The 22,705-nt window shown below is 50.4% G+C and overlaps 1 protein-coding gene and 1 non-coding gene across 5 annotated transcripts in view; both read left to right on the top strand.

Annotated features, from left to right (window-relative positions):
- CA12 (carbonic anhydrase 12) overlaps positions 1-22,705 on the top strand; it is a 55,755-nt gene that overhangs the window by 1,672 nt on the left and 31,378 nt on the right. For all 4 annotated transcript variants that reach the window (XR_003608625.1, XM_028100279.1, XM_028100277.2 and 1 more), the window contains exon 2: positions 4,067-4,087. Coding sequence is in view for 3 of the 4 variants with exons in the window: in XM_028100279.1 (XP_027956080.1) it covers positions 4,067-4,087 (21 nt within the window). In the remaining variant the exon portion in view is untranslated. The remainder of the gene's footprint in view (positions 1-4,066; positions 4,088-22,705) is intronic.
- LOC114206593 (U6 spliceosomal RNA) lies at positions 2,159-2,265 on the top strand. The gene has a single exon (XR_003608678.1). It is a non-coding gene; the product is annotated as a U6 spliceosomal RNA (small nuclear RNA).

Below are 22,705 nucleotides of genomic sequence, written 5' to 3'. Positions count from 1 at the left end.
CTTCCCCTGCCATCCTTGCCCTCCCCTCCCTCTCCTCCCTCTCTCCCTAGCCCCTGCCCTTGCCCCTGCCCTTTTGCCTCCCTTTCCCTCCTCCTTTGCCTTCCTTCCCTCCCCATTTTCCAAGTCGGGGTGGGGGAGCTTGCAGTCAAAAAGCCACTTTCACCCCTACACTGAGTAGCCAGCCTGCCTACCCCTAGAGTCTTTATTCTGTAATATTCCTCATGTAGGTTTCTTGACTGTTTGACTGCCTCAGGGGACAAGGTCAAAGCCAAAGTCACCGAGATGTAGAGTGTCAGTATTAACACAGGGTGGGGAGTGGAGGGGGGTTAAACTAGGTAATGAGGTCAAAGTGTGGTCTACCCTCCTCCCAGAACATTTAAACTCCCAGCATTTGGCACTGGTGAATGTCTGGGGGAAAAAAATGACTGGAGAGGGGAAGGAGGGAGCATAAAAAGGTGAGGTCACGTGTCTTCTGGAGAAGACCTTGGAATGCTGAGTTGCTGTGGGGAACATTTCAATGATTTCTCGCAGAGTCTGCTCTGCCTGAACCTGGTATGGAGAGCTGGGCAGTCTCTGGCAATGACTGTTACTCAGAGAAGGTTCTAGCACCCAGACCAGGAAGCAGGCAGGGCCCTGAACCCCTGGCCTGGATCCTCATCTGTCCCACTTCCTCAGTGAGCACGCTGGGCATTCTCCCCGCCCGGTACAGAATAGGCCTGCAGGTTCTAACAGGCATCCAGCTGGGCCTCCCAAGTCTCCCACACAGAAGAGGAAAAACGTAGGTTTTTTTGTTTTGTTTTGTTTTGTTTTCTCCTGGAAAAGCCTGCTCCCTGAGGAAGCCTCCAAAGCGTAGGTAGCCGCAGCGGTCTTGGCCCGGCCTGCCTCCTGCGTGTGGTCAGGACTCCTGCCCTAACCAGGAGGTGGGGAACCATGAGGCGCCACTTCCAAATAACACACACACCCCTTCAGAAAGTCTTCCTCGGGTCAGTTCTGAGCTAAAGAGGGACCAGGGGCCCTGACCTTCATCAGATGACCCCCCCAACATTCAGACCACCCTCCCCTTCCTTCTATGGTGCTGCTTCTCCCCAGCTTCCAGCTCCTGAGTCCTTCCAGAGGAAGGACTGTCATTTATACCCAAAGCACCAGGGCTTGAGGACCAGGCGGGCTTGCCCGGAGAGAGGAAGGCAGGGAAGTTCACTCTGGATGCTGCTGCGTTTTAAGAACGCGTCCCTGGTCCTTTGTCACCACCGGAGGTCTCAGTCCCCCATGTCCACTCTGTGACACTGGCCCCTGAGCTGCCCGCAGTATTACCCGGATGCCTCATCTGAGGATAAGCCTCGACCATAGGGAAGACCTCAGCTTAGCAAGCTTTGGTGGGGAGAGCTCAGAAGAGGTGGAATATGAAAGGCTATGATTTGATTTGGGGGCAGGTGCAATTAAACTCCTGGCCAAGGCAGGACTGCTCGGGGGCTGCAGCTGTTTTTCTGGTGGTCTCCAGGATCACGGAGAGTGGCCGTCTCTCCGGGTTAGCTGTGAGGATGAACTCCCCCATTACTCATGAATGTCTGTGTGCTGAGCTTCCAAGTGCTCTGCCCAGCTATGTGGCAATGATCTGGTTTCTTCTTGCTCTGAAATCCAGAACTGTATTTCAATAGCGAAGTCCTCAGACAAAACCCCTGAAGAGGTTTGAGGTCTCCTGTAGCTTGGTTCCAAGGCAAAGCCTTCTTTGTTCCTTTCCGGCGTCGTTTCGGGAAATGGGCTGGCAGTCCACTTGGGGCTTATGCACAGGTTTGGTTCTGCATGTCTTCATCTAATTGCTAATTCCCGGGAGGTTAATCTTGGGACTCTTAACTCCTGTGGGGTCCATAGCAGGTTTTGGGGGTTCTGCGGACCTCCTGAAATTAATTGTACATGAAATTTTGTGTGTCCAAGCCTATGGACATTTTTATGGGGAAGAGGTCTGTAAGTACTCATTAGATATTCTAAGGTGTCTGAACACCAGCCCCCCTCGCTCCTTGCGATTGAGAAGGAGGAGACGCGAAGATTTCCCAAGTTTGCTGGAGGTACTGGTAAATGTGGAGAGACATTTCTTAGCGGGCACTGATCTTCCACTTCATGCAGGGGACTGTCCTTGCCTTACATATAAAACAAGGTGATAGTGCTCGCTTCAGCAGCACATATACTAAAATTGGAATGATACAGAGAAGATTAGCATGGCCCCTGCGCAAGGATGACACGCAAATTCGTGAAGCGTTCCATATTTTTGCACAAACAATGAATCATGGAACTCTACATCAAAAACTAATGATGTAATGTATGGTGATTAACATAACAATAAAAACTATTAAATAAATAAATAAACTATTTGAAACTTAAAAAAAAAAAAGGTGATAGGCTGCAGGTGGTGCACAGAGACCTCACCGTTTCCCTTCCAGCAAGGGAGGATAGTAATAACACCTCAACCTAAACGAATCATGGAGGAACCCTACAGGCCTATTTTACTGAGACATGGAGATACTACCCAGATTGAAAAAGGCTTCAGAGTGCTCTAGGGACCAGGAAAATAGCGAGGGGTGTCAGGGGACTGATATTTTATTAAAAAGCCTTGTAGAACCATCTGACACTTTAAACCATGCCCAAGTGTAACTAGATACAATTACCATTTTGAAAATTAAAAACCAAATTCATTAAAAGCACCGAGGCAAAGAAAGGAACCAGAACAACAACAGAAAACCATGGGATTAAACTAACTTTTCAAAAGCAGCAAAATTCTCTTTTTGCTTTTAAAAATCACGTTGCCTTGAGTAGGAAATGCTCGGTTGCTGTGAAGGGTGCAGGTTGCTGGTCAGTTAGGTTTTGCTGCAAATCAGCTCCCTAGAGAGAAAGGGGCCGTGAGAGCCTTCCTCTTCTGACTGTACCCTGTGGGCCCCGCATCGTGGTGGCATCAAGAGAAGCCAGGAGAGGTGCTTGGGATGTGAAGAGTCCCTCTCCCTGGATATGTCCCCTGAGACACCCCGAGTCTCAGGGTCTCTGCGTCCTTCTGGAGATGAAGAGGGAGATGTCAGGCAGGGTACCAAGCATGCAACTCTGTAACATTTCTTTTTCCAAAATATGTTTGGATGTAGGAACAGGGGACTTCTTTTTTTTTTTTTTAGAGATTTTATTTATTTATTTGAGAGAGAGAGAGAATGAGAGATAGAAAGCACGAGAGGGAAGAGGGTCAAAGGGAGAAGCAGACTCCCTGCTGAGCAGGAAGCCCGATGTGGGACTCGATCCCGGGACTCCAGGATCATGACCTGAGCCGAAGGCAGTCGCTTAACCAACTGAGCCACCCAGGCGCCCGGAACAGGGGACTTCTATGCGTGAAGGGTGTGCAGTGGGAGGTGGTAGGTGACTTTCATGATACTCCTGGCAGAACCTCTCCTACACCTTCTCTGCCCCCCTGGAATTCTAACTCGGGGGAGGGTGGCAGCTTCCTCAAAGAAAAACTTTCCTTTTGAGGGGAGTTTTCTCCTCTTTACGGACTGATGTGAACGGCTCTCCAGGGTGTGTTGTTCGATGGGAAAAAGCAAGAGGCCTACCAGTGTTTCCAGTATGCTGACATCTGTGTTGCAGAAATGGGGAGAAAGAATGTGATTACATATGCGCGTGTAGTCACTGTGAAAATGTTCCCAGCAGCTCATAAAACTGGCTTTCTCTCTCCTGGAAGCAGGGAGATCAGGTGGGAGGAAGAGCTTTCATTGTGTACCCTTTGGGAGCTTTTGGGTTTTGAGCCTTGTGAATTTCTTTTACGTTTTCAGGGAATAAAATTTGGCTTCTCTAGGATCTGGGAGGCTTCTAATGAAGAAGCCCCCTCCGTGGTCCGTGAGCCCCTGCACCCACTCATGGCCCCGCGCCTCCCCCTGGCGGCTCTGGGAAGCAGCCGACCTGACACAGACTCTGACAACGTCCGTCTGGGCATCTGCCTCCTTTCCGACCGCACCCATTTCAAAATCCAGTCTGTAGCGTTTTCTCTCACTTGCTTAAGCTCCGTTGTACTTACTTTGCTTTGTTTTGTTCTTTGCAGGATCCAAGTGGAGCTATTTTGGTAAGTAGAGATCTTAAACACTTAAAAAAAAAAAGATTTATTTACATTAGAGAGAGTGAGCGCGGGGGGCGGTGGAGGGGCAGAGAGAGAGAGAGAGAGAGAGAGAGAGAGAATCTCAAGCAGGCTCCGTGCCGAGCACGTGCCCGACATGGGGCTCCATCTCATGACCCTGAGATCATGACTTGAGCCAAAATCAGGAGTTGGATGCCTAACCCACTGTGCCACCCAGGCGCCCCTTAAATACTTTTTGGAGGAGATGGCTGTGTTTAATGAAAAAGCCAGAAATGCCATGATCTGTGGAGGTTATTGTGGGGGTTGAGAAGAGGGACTCTGGTATCATTAAGAGAGCACAAAGGCTTCTCTAAAGAACCGTTCCACACGGGCTGCGTGCCGTACTTTCCCCAAGTGCAGGAGCCTGCTCTGTGCACTCAAACTGTGAATCCTAGCATTCCAGTTTCCAGATTCCTGCAAGGATTTCTGCCAGACCTCCCAGGTGAATGTGCCTCGGTTACCTCCAGGCTGCAAGGGCCTTGGGTGGGAGAGAGACCTTCTCCTCCGTGGGGCATTTATTCTACAATAAATAAAGCATAAAGGGCTCCTTTCTGGAAGTTTGGCTCAGACCCCAGAATTTAAGCTGTCCGCGTGTCTAGAATTAACGTCTTGTTGCCATGTTCATAAGCATGCGGAGTGCAGAGGTGGTGATGGCCCGTCCTTACTGAGAGAGGGATGCCTGCCCCATGCGTGAGGAGGGAGAGGGATGTGAAGTATGCAGCGGGGTTTCCGGGGGATTGGGTCAAGAATGACATTAGCCATCTCTGGCAGGCCTGCAAGATAAGCAGCTTGAAATCAGCTCAGCCGGTGCGTGAAATGGACTGGAAATTTGGCCATCAGCTGGGGCGGGAACCGGAGGCAGAGTGCCAGGTCCACAGACAAGTGCGAGAATGTTAATAATGTCTTGGGAGGGACAGTCAGGAGCACTGGGCAAGATAGATTGTTCTGGAAAGAGGAGACTGGAACTGGCCTCCCTGGCACGGGAGGAGGGGTGACAGGCAGAGGATTTGATCACCACAGCGGAAGCAGAATCCACAGCAAGGTCTGACTTATATTTGCAAAAGCTAGCCTTTAGCTGTTTGTTAGCCCGGGAGGCATAGAAAAGTCACTGAGTTAATTCGCCAACCCCCTATAGGCCAAGGTCTCCTCGGCTCCGGCGTTGCATGGCTCCATCATTATGTACTTCCTTGTGCAGGACATGCTGCTAAGTGGGTGGGTAATTAGAAGGGGAGGCTGTGCTCTGTAGCTAGGAGTACTTACAGCTCCCAATTCAAAGCTGAATAGAGAATGGCAGATAATGAATAAATGGTTCAGTGCTCTGAGGGTTCCGAGGAAAGAGAATGCTAGGGCTGGATGGTCAAGGAAGGTGCCCTGGAGGGGGAGGGCTTTCACCTGGACCTTTGAGGATGGAGAGGATTCAGTGGGGGTAGGAAGGACGTGCTGTTGGCTGAGATGATGATGGCGTCACATGAGCGGAGGCAAGAGACAACAAGATGGTATCGGTGGGGGGGGCAACATCTACAGAAAGAGTTCCAGGGGAGTGATTGACTCTTAAGGTCAGAAACAGAGGTTGGATCGAACAGGGGAGACATGGAGGGGCAGGCTGGACCCTTCTCATTTTGTCCCAGAGATGGAGGGGCAGGGCGGGGAGTAATCTGTGTTTTAGGGAGAGTCACGTGGTGGTGGGGGCTGGAGGGGGAAGGATGGTGGGGGGCAGGAAGGTGTCTGGCCTTTGCAGAATTCCTATTTGAGGTCTTCACATCCAGCTTGGGGATAGCAGTCAGAGGGAAGGAGAGGCCAGGCAAATGACTCGACCCAGGAAGACTGAGCGGGGTCTGGGCCTCAGGGCTCCTCGGGAGGGAGGCTCGCCGTGTGGCGGGTGACGGGAGCAGCGCAGAAGCATTTCTTCTGGACCGGCAGCTCTGGTCGGCCCTCCCTCCCCCTTGCCCTGCACCCCCCCCCCAGCAGTGCTCTGCTGAGGAAGCAGAGGGCAGAGTCTAATGGTGCGTGACATGTATGGGCTGAGCGCAGAGACAAATCTGGCTTTTGATGAGTGCACGGAGTGCACATGATTTGGGGTCAGCCGTCGGTGGGGGCCGATGAAGGAGGACGGATGCAGGCTGGCCAGGGAGGCGGACAGGTCCAGGCCGGCAAGCTGGCACCCGGGGAAACAGAGGGCCTGGCATGGGTGCTACGGGGGAAATGGTTTCCAAGCCATGAGGGCCGCACTGAATGAGGCAAGTCCAACCAAATGCCACGTGTTGGTTTTCCCAGGGTGCAGACCTCAGCTACTTTGCACGTAGATGCTGCTGAGTCATCCTGTCCAGGGGCCTCCCGCGGCCTGGAACACGGGGTAGGACTTCTAGAAGCACATGGAAAGAGAACCCTATTCCCATTCCCCCTCCACAAAGTCACCAGGCTGACCTCCCTGCTGGCCCGCCTGGAGACAGGAGGACCATCTGATGGCCAAGCTGGGGCCCGCCCTGCCCCTGGGCACCCCTCCAGGGCGGCTGAAGCAGCAGCTGGAGGTGTGCTGGGTTTAGAATTGCTGAGCAGGCTCTCCCCACCGGAAATCAGTCCCAGATCAATCCTGCTGAGCCCCAGCAGCTCTGCCAACTCTGGGGGGGGGGGGGCAGTTGCAAGTCAGGTTGCCCTGTGAGGGAATGATCAACTCCAGCTTGCTGAAGTGAATCTCTGCCGTTAGAAGTCAAGGTAGCAGGGGCCCTCGTGCAGTGGGGGTGGTGGGAAGGAGGTGCGAGGTGGGGGCTGGTCATGTTTAGTTCCTTGGTATGGTATGGGGGCTGTGTTCAGATGTTGAGGAGTCCTCAAGCCGTTCACTGATGATGCACTGTTCTGTATGAGTATTATATGCAATAAAAGAGTTAACAAATTCCAGCTGGCTGGGAGAGTCATCCTTACCCTGGAAGTTTTTTGGCCCTTTCCCACAAAAACCAAAAAAAAAAAAAAAAAAACCCCTTAGGATGTTCAAAACAACAGAGCAACCAAAAAGAATGACTGTGTTGGAACCAAGGACCTAAGAGCACGTCATGTGAGCAGAGAGTGGGCCCCGCGTTCCAGCCCCGAGCACACTTGACATTGCTTTGGTGCTCCCCAGATGTGAGCTCGCTCAGACACAGAAACCACTGTCTGCTAGAGATCTGGGAGGAATCAGATAAGCCTTCCAAAGGAGATGGGATGTAAGCTCTTGGAGGGGGTGGGCGTCCCACCTCTCCTGGAGTCCAGGGCCCTCCGGGCCAGCCCCTCCATCCTGGTGCAGGGAACTCTGGTGTGATGGTGGCTTGGCCTGGGGATGCAGGAGAGTAGCCTGCAGCCCCTCACCGACCCTTCTGCCCAGCTTCTCTGCGGTGGCTGGAAGGCCCTGGGCTCTGGCAAGACTCCCTGGGATCCAGGCACTGCCCCTGCATTCCTCGGGCTGCTCTTTCTCCTTCGTCCCAGACCAGAGATTCCCTGGCTTAAAGGATTTCCTTTGAGAATCAGGAAAGGATCCTCCACAGGGCCAAAACTCTGGTTCTCTAGGCTCCTACCTCCACCCACCTTCGGTCCCGAATCTGCTGGAATATTAGGTTGCCGCAAACTTTCCCTGGCACGTGACGTCCTTCCCAGACCCTTCCCAAACCCTTCCCAAGAATGAGATGCAAAACGTGGAGGGAGGCTGGGGGAAAATCTCTCTACTTTCTATTCTGTAGTTGGGATAAAGGCGCCGTGTGGCCTCACACTCAAATGCAGCCTGGAGAGCAGACTCAGAGCTCAAGGGCCAACTTAAGACTGCAGTGAGGGAACACGTGCAATTAAAAGGCTGATTTAATTACGAACGGGTCTTGTCTTTACCCAAGGTAGAGAGGCTCAGCCAACTCCAAACACCCCCATCACCTCTCCCCCAGTCCAGCTGCCGTCCTGAGGATGAATGGGAAGAGGCACAAAGCACTCTTGAGGAGAGAGGGGAGAAAAGCCTAGAACATGTTTTTCATACCAGGGAGCTGAATCCCTCTCCCTGTGCGTTGGGGATTTCTCTTGAGGCCAGCAATCCAACCCACTATCATTTCTGCAATCTGTGCTTTAGTTCCAGTTACTTCTAATTGAAGTTGTGACATCCAGGGTCTGTTAGGATGTGGTATGGTCCACCCACTCAGAATTATTTCTCAGCTCTTCTGAGTTGCAGAATTGAGGTTTGTGTGTTCTGGGGGCATCTCGGCCTGCATTTCAGTGTTTGCAGCCGGGTTTCCCAGCTGGGTGAAACAATAAGGAAGCTAGGGTTAGTTCCTAGAGGCAGGTGTAGCGGCAGGGGAGTGGGGGGAGGCAGAAGTGGAGAGTGTGCAGAGCCCAGAACCAGGCGGACCTCCACGAATATCTGTGAGGCCACTTTCTGGCTGAATGGCCTTAGGAGAGTAACTTAACTTCTCCCCTCTGAACTTCAGTGTTTCCAACTACCAAATGGGTGTAAGAGCATCTACCTCCGTGGTTCTCAGAATACGGGCCTCGGATCAGCAGCGTCAGGGTCCCCTGGGACTCAGGATGCCCTAGAAGTGAAACAGGTGGAAGGAGGCTGGGAAGAAAAGCCCAATCCCTTCACTCCCGTTCTTTAGCAGTCACAAAGGCACCCTGTTTCCTCTTGTCAGAAATGCAAATTCTTGGGCCCATCCCAGATCTAACTACAAATCAAAAGCTCTGGGGCTGCCGCTCCCCCCCCCCCAGCCTACCAGGGGGTTCTGATGTTCCTGGCTGAGAAGCACTGGCCCGCTTCAGGGAGGATTAAGTAAGACAATGTAGGCACAGAGCAAGCCCCTAATACAGCTAGTCACCGTTTTCTTTCCCTCCACCTCCCAGGGTGGGATTATATTAGCTAATATGTGGGAAAATGCCTTGTAAACTCTGTAGCACCAAACAATGTGAGCTCTGTTAGAAGGGGCTGGCTTCTTCATGCTTTGCTGAATTACCTGAGTTTTTAATAGCAAGGAGGTTACTGAACAAATAGGACATTTCCTTTGTGAGAAAGAAAGGGATTAAGCAAAAAAAACACAGACTGCTCTTGGGCCAGAATGTTCTTTCTAGCCATGTCCTTCAGGGCAGGGTGGGGTCAGACCTTATCTCCCTCGTGCTTGCCAGACCTCTAGGGACCAGTTCCCGAGGCATCCTCAGCCTCCCCGCTCAGGCCCTGGGGAGCCTCAAGGCTGATCCTTGATTTAGGGTGCCAGGGTGGAGGCCTGAACGTGGGAAGAAATCTGAGGCTGGGCTGTTAGGATTCGGAGCTAAGCAAGCCGAGCCCCAGGCAGGAACCCTCACCCGCCTGAGGCAGAGACAAGCCTTGGGACTGCAGGCTGAGAGCGGGCTGACCAGAGCTAGGAGCGGGTCCTGTCAGGCCTCCGGCTGTGCTCCGACTTGCCCCTTCTGCTATGTGCCCCAGGCATCCAGGTGAGAGCAGAGCACAGCCCCTCCAGGAGCTGGTGAAAGCCCTTGGCAGCCCATCCCCAGCACGTAGAGAGACGAGCCCTGGGGTAAACTAGCTCCAGGAAGGAAGATTTAAGCCTGACTTCAGAGCAGGTGTGTGAAGGAGGCTCCCGGCAGGGACTGGAAAGTCTGGTTTTCCATGACGAAGAGAACGGATCAGAGATTGTTCCAGCAATCTGCTGGGAGGGAGCGAGGGCCCTCTTTCCTGCTCTGCTGCCATCCTCCTGTGCAGGGGCCACCACAGGGGTGAGGGGGGCAGGCACCACTGTGGAGCCCAGAAGCACAGCCAGACTTCCAGGGGCCACACCATGTGGCCAAGCGCCTGCCTTGGACAAAGACCATAATTCATTGATTCTCAGATACACATTTTTTCCTACATTTTAGCGTCTCTGAAATAGGGCTATATCATCAATGGTGTCTGGAAGCAATGAAATAGGGTAGTTGATCCACGAGGGCTCGCTGAGAAGCACCCTGTCCCACGCCAAGAACACAAGGAAAGGAGCTGAAATGATTAATTTCCACCATGAAATAGTGAAAACAGTGGGAGCAAAGAGGTCTAAGACTAATGGCCAGTACGGACAGCGTCCAACACAGTACATAGCAACGATGGGGAACCATATTTGATTATCAACTATAATTTTTTCCAATTTTCAGTTCATGTATACTTTTTGGTAGTGTTCGATAGTATTACAAGTATTTATAAACAAAGTAAATTGGGCACTCTATGTGTGTCTGTTTTAACAAAAATTTTCTTTAAGGACCAAGCAAGCTCCCCAATTCCCTGACAAGCATTGGATTTTATGCCAACCAGGAAGAAAGAAATACAAGTACAGCACCTCCTTCTGTTTGTAAAGGTTGACTCAGAGCGGGTCTAGCTCTGCACAGTTTATTTAGCTCATCTTAACTTTTTAAACGATGTTGCAATCATTAACTTGTGACCAGATCAGCTCTGTGACTTCTGGGTGAACTGGATGAGACGTGTCCGGATCTCGGAAGGACACCTGCACAGTCAGGGCAAAGGGTTCATGCAGCCCCCACCTCGTGGGACAGGTGGCTCGGGAAAGGCTCCTTGGCTATGATGAAAGGGAGACTTACCTAAAGCGGGCAGCACTGACATCGGCCAATGGTGCTCAGTGCCGTGGTACAGCGACCCCTCCCTGGTGCTCCGTCTTCGGGGAAGTATGTGTGTGGAGTGGAGAAGGGAGGAAATGTGACTGAAGGTTGTAGAACAAAGATGTTTGGTAGCAAGTCTGAGGCAGTCATGCAAATGACTGTGTTTGCCTTTTAGTTTTGGCCACCAGGAAGCCCAGGGGTAAACTGATTAACTGTCTATTGTCCTATGACCTGCAAATCTAAAGAATCTTCCTCATATTGCCCTTCCAGTTTCTAGATTATTTTTCCTGCTCCTGAGCCAAAATGTTGTAACAGATAGATTTCTGGAATTTTTAGCTAGAAGGGACCTTAGAAGAGTGATACTCTCATTTTCCACCACTCTTTTATTCCACCCCCCTCCATGGATACCATTGTTTCAAAGATTTGTTTTAACGAATTAGTCTGTTAGTGAAATAGTTAATTGTCCCCATTTGTTATTATTCAAAGACAGACATAGAAGCCAATCAAAGTTTTCAGTTAGCCTAAGATAATTGGCTCGCACTCATTCCACCGTATTGAGTGACTACCGAGGGCCGAGGATTGGACTAGATGCTGGAGAAATGGTGACTGGGGCATGGCGTCCTCCGTTGCGGGACTGTGAATCCCGGAGGACACCGTGAATTAGACAGGGCCTTCCAGTACAGAGAGAAGCAGCATGGACGAGACCTCACCTGGTGTCTAGGGGGAAGGACTAGAGAACGCTTCCGGGAGAAGGGACTATCTAAGTTGAGACCTGGAGGACACATAAAAGCTAGCCAGGCAAAGGGCAAGGGGTAGAAGGGCACCGGGGGCCGAGGGACAAATTGTGCCGTGACCACCTAGGCTGGGTCGTTCCGGGGACTAGCAAGGAACTCGATGTGAGGGGCTGGGGCTGGGGAGACGGGCCGGGGCCAGAGCGCAAGGAGCTTGTGAGCCAGCTGAGCGGGTGGGGCCTCATTCTGGAGGCAGCTGGGGACTGCTGGAACATTCCAAGTCGAAACCTGAGGTGATCAGGTAAGCATTTTAGAAGGATCACCACGGCTGCAAAGTGGAGAGTGAAAAGAGTGTGAAACGCTAGAGAAAGGGAATTCAAAGGGATGTGGGAGAGGGGCTTGGGGGGGGCGGAACCAACAGAGGGGTAATAGGGGTCTTGACCTGTTGGTAATTCAGCTGGAAATGTTGACACCTAATAGAAATGTAGACACAGTGCAGCCTGATTGTGGATGAGTGTCTGTCTCTGTTCAGACTGGCATTCAGACTGCCCTATTGCCTAGGAGGGACCCCGGGATGTGGGAGGGTTGGGGTGCGGACACTGATATAGCCAAATCCCACCCCCATTTACGAATGAGGCAAGGGAAACTCAGTTCCACAGTGATCCAAACACAGCATGGGGTGCCGAGCCAGGACCAGCAACTTGGGTCTCCTGATTCTCATCCCATGTGCTTTCCTGGTCGTTCGGTGGATGCTCATTATAAAAATTATAAAATAAGCAGGTGTTGCATGCCCTACACTGCACATCATGACATTGTGTAAATGCCATGGAGGAAAGGCAGTGATTTTTTTTTTTTTTTAATTTGAGAGAGAGAATGAGAGAGAGAGAGAGAGAGAGCACACACACATGAGACGGGGGAGGGTCAGAGGGAGAAGCAGACTCCCTGCTGAGCCGGGAGCCCGATGAGGGACTCGATCCCGGGACTCCAGGATCATGACCTGAGCAGAAGGCAGTCGCTTAACCAACTGAGCCACCCAGGCGCCCCAAGGCAGTGATTTTTTTTTTTAAAGTAAATAATCAAATTTGCCAGGAACAGATTATGCCAAATTAACTTGTTTTTCTTCCCCTCCTCAGGACAAAAGGCTTAGTGGTTGGAGAAAACACAATAGACTTAATACCTTTTGGCATAGATAAACATTTGATCCGGTTCCTTGTGCTACACTCATGGGAAATGGAGATCAAAGCCCCGTGTGGTTGCTAGGGGGGAAAAATCAATAGAATCCAGCCATTGTTACTGTTGGCAACACGTGGCTGTCACTTGTGTCAGGGTTCCTCTAGGGGCCATCCTGAACCAATTTCCTTCTCAGGTTCTCAGGAAGAGGATGGGCAGCCAGAGAAGGGTGGTGATGGGGGCCAGAAGGGACCGCAGTGGGAGGGAGAACAGGAAGCAGAGGAAGAACCTGGCTGAAGAAGCGGGTCAGACAAGTGGATCAAAGCAGTGGCCGGGCGGCACCCGGGCGGCAGAGCAGAAGGAGCTTCTGGGGCGCGCGTGTCGTGTGAGTGCGGCTGCCGCAGGACCAGGGCCAGCCTGCAAAGACTGAAAGGACGGGGAAAGCCGGCTTGCGTGCTCTATCCCTCTGGTTCCTGGGGAAGGAGGGCGCGCGCACATACACACACACACACACACACACACACACAAGCACACACACACAAGCACAGGCGCACGCCCACATCCACATTCACGTGTGTAGCTACGTTCTTAGGTGCGTCTACACTCACACACACTCACACTCCCATCCCCTAGCCAGGGAACTGGAGTGTGCCTCTCAGCCGGCTTCTGACTTACGGCATGTGCCTCACAGCTTGGAGAGGCACTCAGGTGAGATCTTAAAGTGACTCCTCGGTGCTTCCTTCTGGCAGCTCCCCAAGGGTCTCCCTGGCTCCTGACAAACCTTCTGGTGTGATGCTTCAACTTGTGCACCAGCAAGGATGATGTTGGGAATGTGCCACCTTTTGGTGTGATGCTTCAACTTGTGCACCAGCAAGGATGACGTTGGGAATGTGCCATCAGTGAGTGAGACTGAGTGTGCAAGTCACACTGAGTGTGCAAAGCTGCTTGGTCAGAAAACTTGTTACACCTTGGAGAAAAATGAAGTGTAGGAACCTGACATTCTCCGCACGTAACTGCCCCACGAAGCATAGATACTTCTACTAACAGCCAAGCGCTTACTTCCGGGAGATTAACTTGTCCAGTTATCACTGGAGAAGTTCTTCCCTCAATGGCGTTTTTTTTGTTTTGTTTTTTTTAGCATAAGCCTGCTGCAGGCAGTGCTCCAGGGCCTCTGCAGGGCACGGGGTAAGCAAGGAGCCATTCCAGCCTCAAGGAGAGTCATCCAGAAAGAGGATGTAGCCCGCCCCACCCCCCCCGCCGGCGGGGGGGTGCTGCTCAGGCAGATGCACTGACCCCAGCCCAGGGAAGATGCTCAGGAAACATTTGTTGAATGAACGAAGGAATGAATGGTTTATTTCTCTGTTTATTTTTGGCTCTGGGAGTCAGGGAAGGCACCAGAGAGAGGGTAACACTTGATCTGGGATGATAGGGTTTCAGAGGTGAAAGCAGGCTGAAATGCAATGCCACATCACCATGCATATCTCATTCGAAGTAAAAGGAGACCCAGAGGGAACCCTGGATTTGTTTTCCGGTGAGGTGAAGGGGAGAACTTGCTCTAAAAGTTTGGCAAACAGCCCACAAGAGAAAAAGGAAGCATTGAGATAATTTAGCTCAGGAGGGCCTGGGGCCCAGCATGTCTTGGGAGCCTGTCACTTCTGGACAGTGATCTTATGCCACCACGTTCATTCCTCACAATGGGAATGGGAGGTGCAGGCTGCCACTTTCATTGTGTGAGTGAAGCTCGGGGACTCTGGGCAATGTGCCCGAGGTCACACAGCTTGGTGCATGGCCAGATGGCTCCAGAGCCCTTGACAATCCTTTTGTACTTCACGCTTCTCGGGAAAGGAGATAGGAGGAAGTAGCCTGGATGAAGTTCCTCAGGTGTGAGAGACCCATGAAAAAACCAGTTTTCTCACTAAAAAAGGAAAACTGAGGGAGTAGCTTTGCATAACAGCAAGACAGCGATAGGTCAGCTATCAGAAAGCACTTCCTTCTTGTGAAAGCTGGTAAGTGAAGAATTGAGTCACCATCGGGTCCATGGTTCGAGGCCAGTCATCCTTCACTTTAGTTCAGCTTCCCCCCGGGGTGACTGCAGAAAGTTCGAGTCTTTTATCAGATCTCTTTTTTTCATTATTTCCAGACTCCCCAGGGAATACTGATCAGGTCACAGATGTCCTCCATCACTGTTCTTCCCCTCTAGCTCTGGACAGGCAGCCAGGGCTTCCCCGTGGCTGTAACCGCAGCTGCTGCCTGGGCTCCGTGCCCACTAAAGTGCACTGGGAGCCACCTCGGTGGCCGGGGTCAGAGGCCCGCCTTGCTGCTTACGGGCACAGTGACTTTGGGCTTATCATCCAACCCCTGTGGCCCTGTCACCTCCTCTATTAAATGAGAGTATGCTGCCCATATCATAGGGCCCTTATGCAGATTAAATTAATTACTACACATTAAGCATATAGAATGAGGGTTGGCAAACTCTGCCCCATGGGCCAAATGCAGCCCACCACCCGTTGTTGTTGTTGTTTTTTTTTTTTTAGATTTTATTTATTTGACAAAAAGAGAGAGCGAGCACAAGCAGGGGGAACGGCAGGCAGAGGGAGAGGGAGAAGCAGACTCTCTACAGAGCAGGGAGCCCGATGCGGGACTTGATCCCAGGACCCTGGGATCATGACCTGAGCCGAAGGCAGCCGCTTAACTGACTGAGCCCCCCAGGTGCCCCCACCACCTGTTTTTGTAGATAACATTTTCTGGGCACGCAGCTGTACTCACCCATTTACACAGTGCCTAGGAGGCTATGGTGAGGCTATGGTGAAATGAGGCAGGACTGGGTAGTAGTGACAGAAACTGTACAGCCCGCAAATCCTAAAATATTGGCGATTTGGCCGTCTGCCAGAAAATGTAGCCAAGCTCTGATATAGGATGATGCCTGGCACATAGTGAGCGCTCATTACATGGTAGCCAAAACAACAACAACAAAAAAACCTCATCGGGTCTTAGAATTTAACAAACAAACAAACAGTTCAGGCCCTGGGATGACACAAGGCAATTACAGTCTAAAAGGAAAATCCTAAACCAGATCTCTCTGTCCACAGTGCTCCCTGAGAGCAACGATCAACCCTTTCCCAAGGGTCCCTCACCAGCACATAGGCACCAGTCTTGCTCTTCTGGCCTGGAGTCCTCCTGACTATGTTCCCTCTTCCCTGTCTCCAGGCCTCTATTCCTCTTTCTGGCCCCAGGATGACTCACAATGAGAGCACCCAATCCTTGTAAGAAACACCTCCTCCACACTGTCTGATCTGGTCCGGACAAGGCAGTCACGATAGTCTAGTCCCGGCCTCCTCAGCCTCTGCACTACGAACATTCCGGGCAGGATAACTCTTTGTTGTGGGGGGCTGTCCTGTGCATTGCAGGATGTTTAGCCGCATCTCTGTCCTCTGCCCACTAGACGCCAGGAGCACCTGCCAACAAGGACTCCAAAATGTCCCTAGACATTGCCAAATGGCCCCTGGGGGGTAAAATCACTCCCGTTGAGAATACTGACTTAAAGTTTGAAATAATCACAAGGGGGACAACATTCCTGTCCAGAACACCTAAGTTCACATTTAGAAAAAGAGTATTCTTTGCATGGAGGCAGACCTGTTAAAGATGCACCTAGTTTGTATCATTGGATCACTAAACAGAACGCTTAGCATCCCAGCCCGAAGCACCAGCATTTGGATGGCCTCAGCTGGGACTACGGTTTTGCAGAAACACTGGGTGGTGCCCTGCCTCATGCCCGGGTAGCTGAGAAGGCTGGTCCCAGCGCTCCATCCTACAAACATGGGGAGGGCCTCCCCATGAACACATTTCTGGTTCCTCCCCCTGAATCTGGAAGGTGCTTATGAACCCCATACCTGCCCCACCCCTTGTCCCAGGTCAGTTTTCCAGCTTCATCGGTTTGTACATCTGACTCGACCTCAAGTGACAGGGAGAAATGGCTGGTCGCTTTAAAAGAAGAGTTTATTCACCGATTCACTTATGCTTTTGACCTGTCCTTAAGGATTCCTTTGTGGGCTGGTCCTGGGATTAGAGAGACAAGCATGACGCAGGCCTTGCCTTCAACGAGTTGACAGCCAAGGGGCCAGCAGACATGCAAGCTGGCAATTACCGTGGAGCAAATTAAGAGCTGGGACACTGGGCACTGGTGCTGTGGACACCCAGGGAGCACAAAAGGCCTCAGTCTGGGGGCGAGAGTGGCTGTCAGGCCTGCCCGAGGAGCTGATTCTTGAAAGACAAAGGAGCAAAGCAGGGAGAGTGCGTGAATGTTTCTGTGCATGGGTGGGGTGCCGTTTAGCGCTGAGGATGGCTTTCCATGGGGGACCACAGAGGTCCAAAAAGCAGGTGAGAGCATGTGACGCAGTGAGAGAGAATCAGGTTGCAGCCCCCTCGTGTTGGAGGAGTGGTGTTGGGAGACTGTTCTCGCTGGGTCTCTGGTGTTTCAGCAAGTCTCTGGGCAGAGGGGCTGATGGCTTTGGTTCCAGACTATCATTTCAAGGATGTTTATGTAGCAAATCGTTTTATAAACTAGAGACAGTGTCTCCCTCTAGGGCAGAGAGCAGATTTGTTTGCTATCCTGTAAGATAAAGACAGTGTCTCCCTGGGGCGGGGGGTACAGTTGGGCAGGTTTGCCCACTGCCCCTCTAGAAGATTGGAGTTTCCTAAAAGTGGAGTTGCTTGGCCGTGATGCTGAGTGGTTGGCATGTGCAAGTGTCACCTGGCCCTCATTGTGGCGCCCTGTGGAACCGGGGCTTGGGAAACAGGCACAAACGTCGCGATGCTCCTGCTGTGAGTATTAAACTGTCCTTGGTCTCAGACTCAGGAGTCTTGTGTCTTTGCAGTGAAGCTGTGGCAGCCTAACTTGTGAGTTTGGGTGAAATTTTAGCTGCCCCCCCCCAAAACTGACCTCAGATTTTTGACAGGTGGCAGTGGGGAAAGCAAAAGCTGGAGAAGGGGGTGGGATCACGAGGGTCATGAGGGCTGCACTAGAGACCTTAGGCTTAATCCTATAGCCTTGAGGAGCCACTGAAGACTGTTAGCAAAGTAATGTGCGGCTGCGGTGTGTGCATTAGTGTGGAGGGCGGGGGAGTGGGGTAAGCCTGGAGAAACAAGGCCAGGGAGGGGCACAGATATGCAGCTGCAGGACTGAACAAAGGCTGTGCCAATGGGGACACAGCAAGGCCAAGTTTGAAAGAAACTTCATGAGATCCTTGATAGCCCTTTTTCTGAGGCAGGAGTCAATCCAGATAACTCATTGCATGTTTTTGTCGTGTCTCTTTAGACCTTTCATGCCATGACATTCCTGAAGCATATAGACTGGGTATCTTCTAGAAGGTCCCTCAGTTTGGGTTTGTCCAAGAGTTTCTCATGAGATTCAGGTTGTAGGTTTTGGCTTGAATCCTGCAGAAGTAATGTGTCCCTGACTGTGCAATTCATCCAGAGGCACTCGATGTCATCGTTGGTGATAATTTTGATCACATGGTTAAGATAATGCCCGATAGCTTTCTCCATTTTAATGTTACCATTTTCCCCTTTTATAAATCATACATAATCTGTGGGAAGATCCTTTGAGCCTGGGTGTACAAAATATGAATATCGATTTTATACCAGATAACAGGATTGTATTAATTGTTAAACTTCCTGACTTGGATAGTTGTATTGTGATTATGGAAGGAAATGTCCTTGTTCTCAGGAGATAGACATCTAAGTATTTAAGTACAAGAGGGCTCGATGTCTGAAACTTTCTCTCAAAAGACAGCCCCGACTTACGAGGGCTCAACCTACCATTTTTCAATTTTAGGATGGTGTGAAAGTGATACACATTCAGTAGAAACTCTACTTGGAATTGTAAGTTTGGGTCTTTTCCTTGGCTAGCGATACCCAGTGTGATCCTCTCTGGTGACACTGAGTGGGGGCAGCGGCCCCAGCTCCCAGGCAGCCACCCCATCACGAGGATAAACAGCTGATACACTTAAAACCGTTCTGTACCCAGACAACCACTCTGTTTTTCACTTTCAGTGCGGTACTCAACAGTTTACATGAGATATTCAACAGGCTTTGTGTTAGATGATTTCGCCCAATTGTAGGCTAGTATCAGCATGCTTAAGGTAGGCTAGGCTAAGCTGTGATGTTTGGTAGGGTAGGTGCATTTTCGAATTACAGGATATTTTCAATTTACAATGGGTTTATTGGGACATAATCCCATCACAGGCTGAGGAAGAACTGTAATAACAATAATGTGTATATATCTATAGAGAGAGAGAGAGTAAGAAAGCAGGTGTGGCAAAATGTTAACAGCTAGTGATTTTAGGTGAAGAGTATATGCGAATGGTTTGTGCTATTCTTCTAAATTTTCTGTACATTTAAAATTTTTCAGAATAAAAAGTTTTTTAAAAAGACACGTAAAAGTAAAATCATTATTTCCCTGTGCCTAGCAGTGGGACCAAAGGAAAGGATGGGAAGAAGTAAATTGTGATTCTAGGTTTTGGGGCAGTGAGTGGTACCATCAGTTGAGACAGAGAACCTTGAAGGAAGTGAGAGAAGTTTTGGAAGGAGGACAGTCAGAGAGGAAAAGATGGCAAATTTGGTTATTCTTTTTTAATCGTTTGTCTGTCTTCTGCTCTCTCCAGCCCTGTCTGGTTTCAGGAAGCCATGGGCATCCAGTAGGGACGTCCAGTAGGCAGCTGGCCTGGAGCTCAGGAGGAAACTGGGCAGGGCAGAGGCGGTGTTGAAACCATAGGAGGTGAGAGGCTCAGCCCAGGGGCCTGTGCGAGAAAAAAGAAAGAGCCAAGGACAAAACCATGGGACAGCTGACATTAAGGGGCAGGGAGCTACCGATAGTGTGAGAGGAAAGGTTTCAGAAACGGGGTGGTGGGGGACACTGGGGCCAAGGGCTGCAAGAAAAACCAGGACTAAAGAGTCTATTTGAATTCAGTGGGATGGGGGCCTCACGTCAGAGTCACAGAGCAGCGAGTCTGAATGGGAAGTGAAGATGCAAAAGCCAGCAGCTTAGACAATTCTTGGAAGATGCTTGGCTGCAAAACAGAGGTGAGGGATCACAGTGAAAGCGAAAAGGGTAGGTACTGGTTCTACTAACAGACATCAAAAGTCCTTCAGCTCAGGTCATGATCCTGGAGTCCCAGGATCGAGTCCCGCATCGGGCTCCCTGCTCAGTGGGGAGTCTGCTTCTCCCTCTGACCCTCTCCCCTCACATGGTCTCTCTCACTCTCTCTCTCTCAAATAAATAAATAAAATCTTTAAAAAAAAATTCCACAGCTCAATACCTTACGGGGGTCATTTTCAGCTTGGATATCCAGCACTGTCCCTGACCTACTGTCTTAACCCCGAATGCAGTCACAGTTGGTCACCCCCAGCCTCACACTTTTAACAAAGATGAGTGGTGGTTGGTGGGGGACGGGGTCATGAGCAGCCTTCTGTCAGCTAGAGGGGACAGCTGTACCGACAACTCACATTGTACTATGTGAAAGATGCCGGACACAAAAGCCATATATTGATTTGCTGACACGAAATGTACAGAGCAGACACATCCACTGGGGACAGAGAGTGGCTGAGTGGTTACCAGGGGTTGAGGGAAGGAGGGGAATGGGGACTGAGGATGGGGTTTCCCTGCGGGGTGGTGAAAATGTTGTGGAGCTAAAGAGTGATGATGGTTGCTCACCACTGTGAACATAGCAAATGTCACTAATGATAAATTTATATTATATATATTTTACCACAAGAAAACATTAATTAAAAATTAAAAAAGCAGGGCGCCTGGGTGGCTCAGTCGTTAAGTGTCTGCCTTCGGCTCAGGTCATGGTCCCAGGGTCCTGGGATCGGGCCCCGCATCGGGCTCCCTGCTCCGCGGGAAGCCTGCTTCTCCCTCTCCCACTCCTTCTGCTAGTGTTCCCTCTCTCGCTGTGTCTCCCTCTATCAAATAAATAAATAAAATCTTTAACAAAAATTAAAAAAGCAGTCTTACCCTGGTGAAGGAGGGTAAAAGCCCCAGCTCCGACGTCAAGGCCTTTGATCTGAGGAGGGCTTTTCATCAGCTCCTCTCAACTTTGGCTGCACGTTAGAATCACCTGGGCAGCTTTTTGAAGCTTCCTGTGTATGGACCCCCCCCAAGACCAATTAAGCAGATCTCAGGGGCTGGGGCCAGGGGCAAACTTTTAAGAGCCCTCAGAGATGCCAGAGTAGGTCCAGGGTTAAGGAATACGGCTCTAGGGTTCTCAGAGTGTGGTACCCAGACAGGCAGCATCAGCACACCTGGGAACTTGGTAGAAATGCAGATTCTGAGGCTCCACTCAAAACCTGCTGAATCAGAAGCTGTGGGGGCGGGGCCCGGCAATCTGTGTTTAACAAGCCCTCCAGGGGATTCTGATGCTCACTCATGTTTGACAACTGCTCTGAGGTTAGACTCAAGAAGAAATTACAGATAGCTTTCCTCAACCAGTGAGGGTTTACTGAGCATCTACCATAATTTTGGTTCTGTGACAGGTGTGCAAATATAGAGACCTACCTCAGCTCCCCTTAAACATCTACGAGGTGGGATTCTAGGAAAAGAAATTGTACATTAAAATGAGATGAGCCTTTTTATGGACAAATTGTATTCCATTGCATGTCTATATAACATTTTGTTTATCTGTTCATGTGTTGATGAATAGACTTGGGGTATTTCCACCCTTTGGCAACTGGAAATAATGCTGCCAAGAACATTGGTGTCCAAGTATCTGTTTGAGTCCCTGGTTTCACTTCTTTTGAGTATACTCCTAGGAATAGAATTGCTGATCATATGGTAATTCTAACTTTTTAAGGAGCCACCACACTGTTTTCCATATCGGCTGCACCATTTCACATTCTCACTAGTGACGTATGCTTGGGGTGATGGAAACAGATCTGGAAATGGATACTGGTGATGGCTGCACAGTGGTGTGAATGTACTTAATGGCACAAATTCACTAAAAAATTGTTAAAATGGTAAACTTTATGTCATGTATATTCATGGCTAAATGAAATAGGCTAAAAAAAATTAAAAATGAGCCATAAAACCAGATTGAGAAAAGGAAGTTATGTTCCTAATAGTCAACATTGAATAATTACCGCAAACACCATTATTATGTTTCCAGAATTACACATCTACTAGTACATTTAACAGATGATGTCTGCAGACTTTTCTATTCAGAGATGCTTGAGCATGGAGAAAGAGTATTTTTTTTTAAAGATTATTTATTTATTTATTTGAGAGAGAGAGAGAGAGAATGAGAGATAGAGAGCACGAGAGGGAAGAGGGTCAGAGGGAGAAGCAGACTCCCCGCTGAGCAGGGACCCCCCCCCCCCCCCATGCGGGACTCGATCCCGGGACTCCAGGATCATGACCTGAGCCAAAGGCAGTCGCCTAACCAACTGAGCCACCCAGGCGCCCGAGAAAGAGTATTTTTAATATTCTTTTTAAGGAGGGTGGAGCAGGACATCTGGCTTGACTGTGGACTTCACATTTTTACACCACAATTCGTTTGTGAATGAGTCAAGGAAGACCGAAGGGAAGAGCGTGGGCTGAGCACTGACCAGGGACCGGGGCTGGTTCTTGTTGCTCAAGAACCATTTGTTGGACACTTGAGTTTGCCAAGCTCTGGGGTAGAAGGCAGGGCCCTAAGAGCGAGAGAGGCAAGCTGAAAGCCAAGTGCAGTGTCCTCAGCTTCCAGGAACAGCGGCATCACCTGTGGGCTTGATGACAACCACTGGGCACTCCCCGGAGTGCCTGATTCAGGAGGCGTGGGGTGGGGCCAAGAATCTGCGTTTCTAACCAGTTCTTAGGTGACCATGATGGTGGTGGTGGTGGTGATGATAATACTTGCCCAGGGACTACACTTTGGGAATCGCTGGTCTACTGGGGTAGAAAGATATAGAATATTATTTTGATAAGCGTAGGTATTGCTAGGAAAAGAGAAATGCCAAGGGCTCTACAGGAGCACAGAGAAGGGGGAAACAGTCCCCTCTCCCTCACAACCCCAGCATTACTGTTTTTATCTGCTGGGGCAGGTTTTGATCTGAC

Source organism: Eumetopias jubatus, unplaced genomic scaffold, assembly GCF_037043125.1.
Source record: "Eumetopias jubatus isolate StellerSeaLion01/CBP00866 unplaced genomic scaffold, mEumJub1_p1.0 scaffold_7, whole genome shotgun sequence".
In the NCBI taxonomy this organism is placed as follows: Eukaryota; Metazoa; Chordata; class Mammalia; order Carnivora; family Otariidae; genus Eumetopias; species Eumetopias jubatus.
The sequence above is the reverse complement of the archived record's forward strand: the minus strand, read 5'-3'. Positions and strand labels throughout refer to the sequence as shown.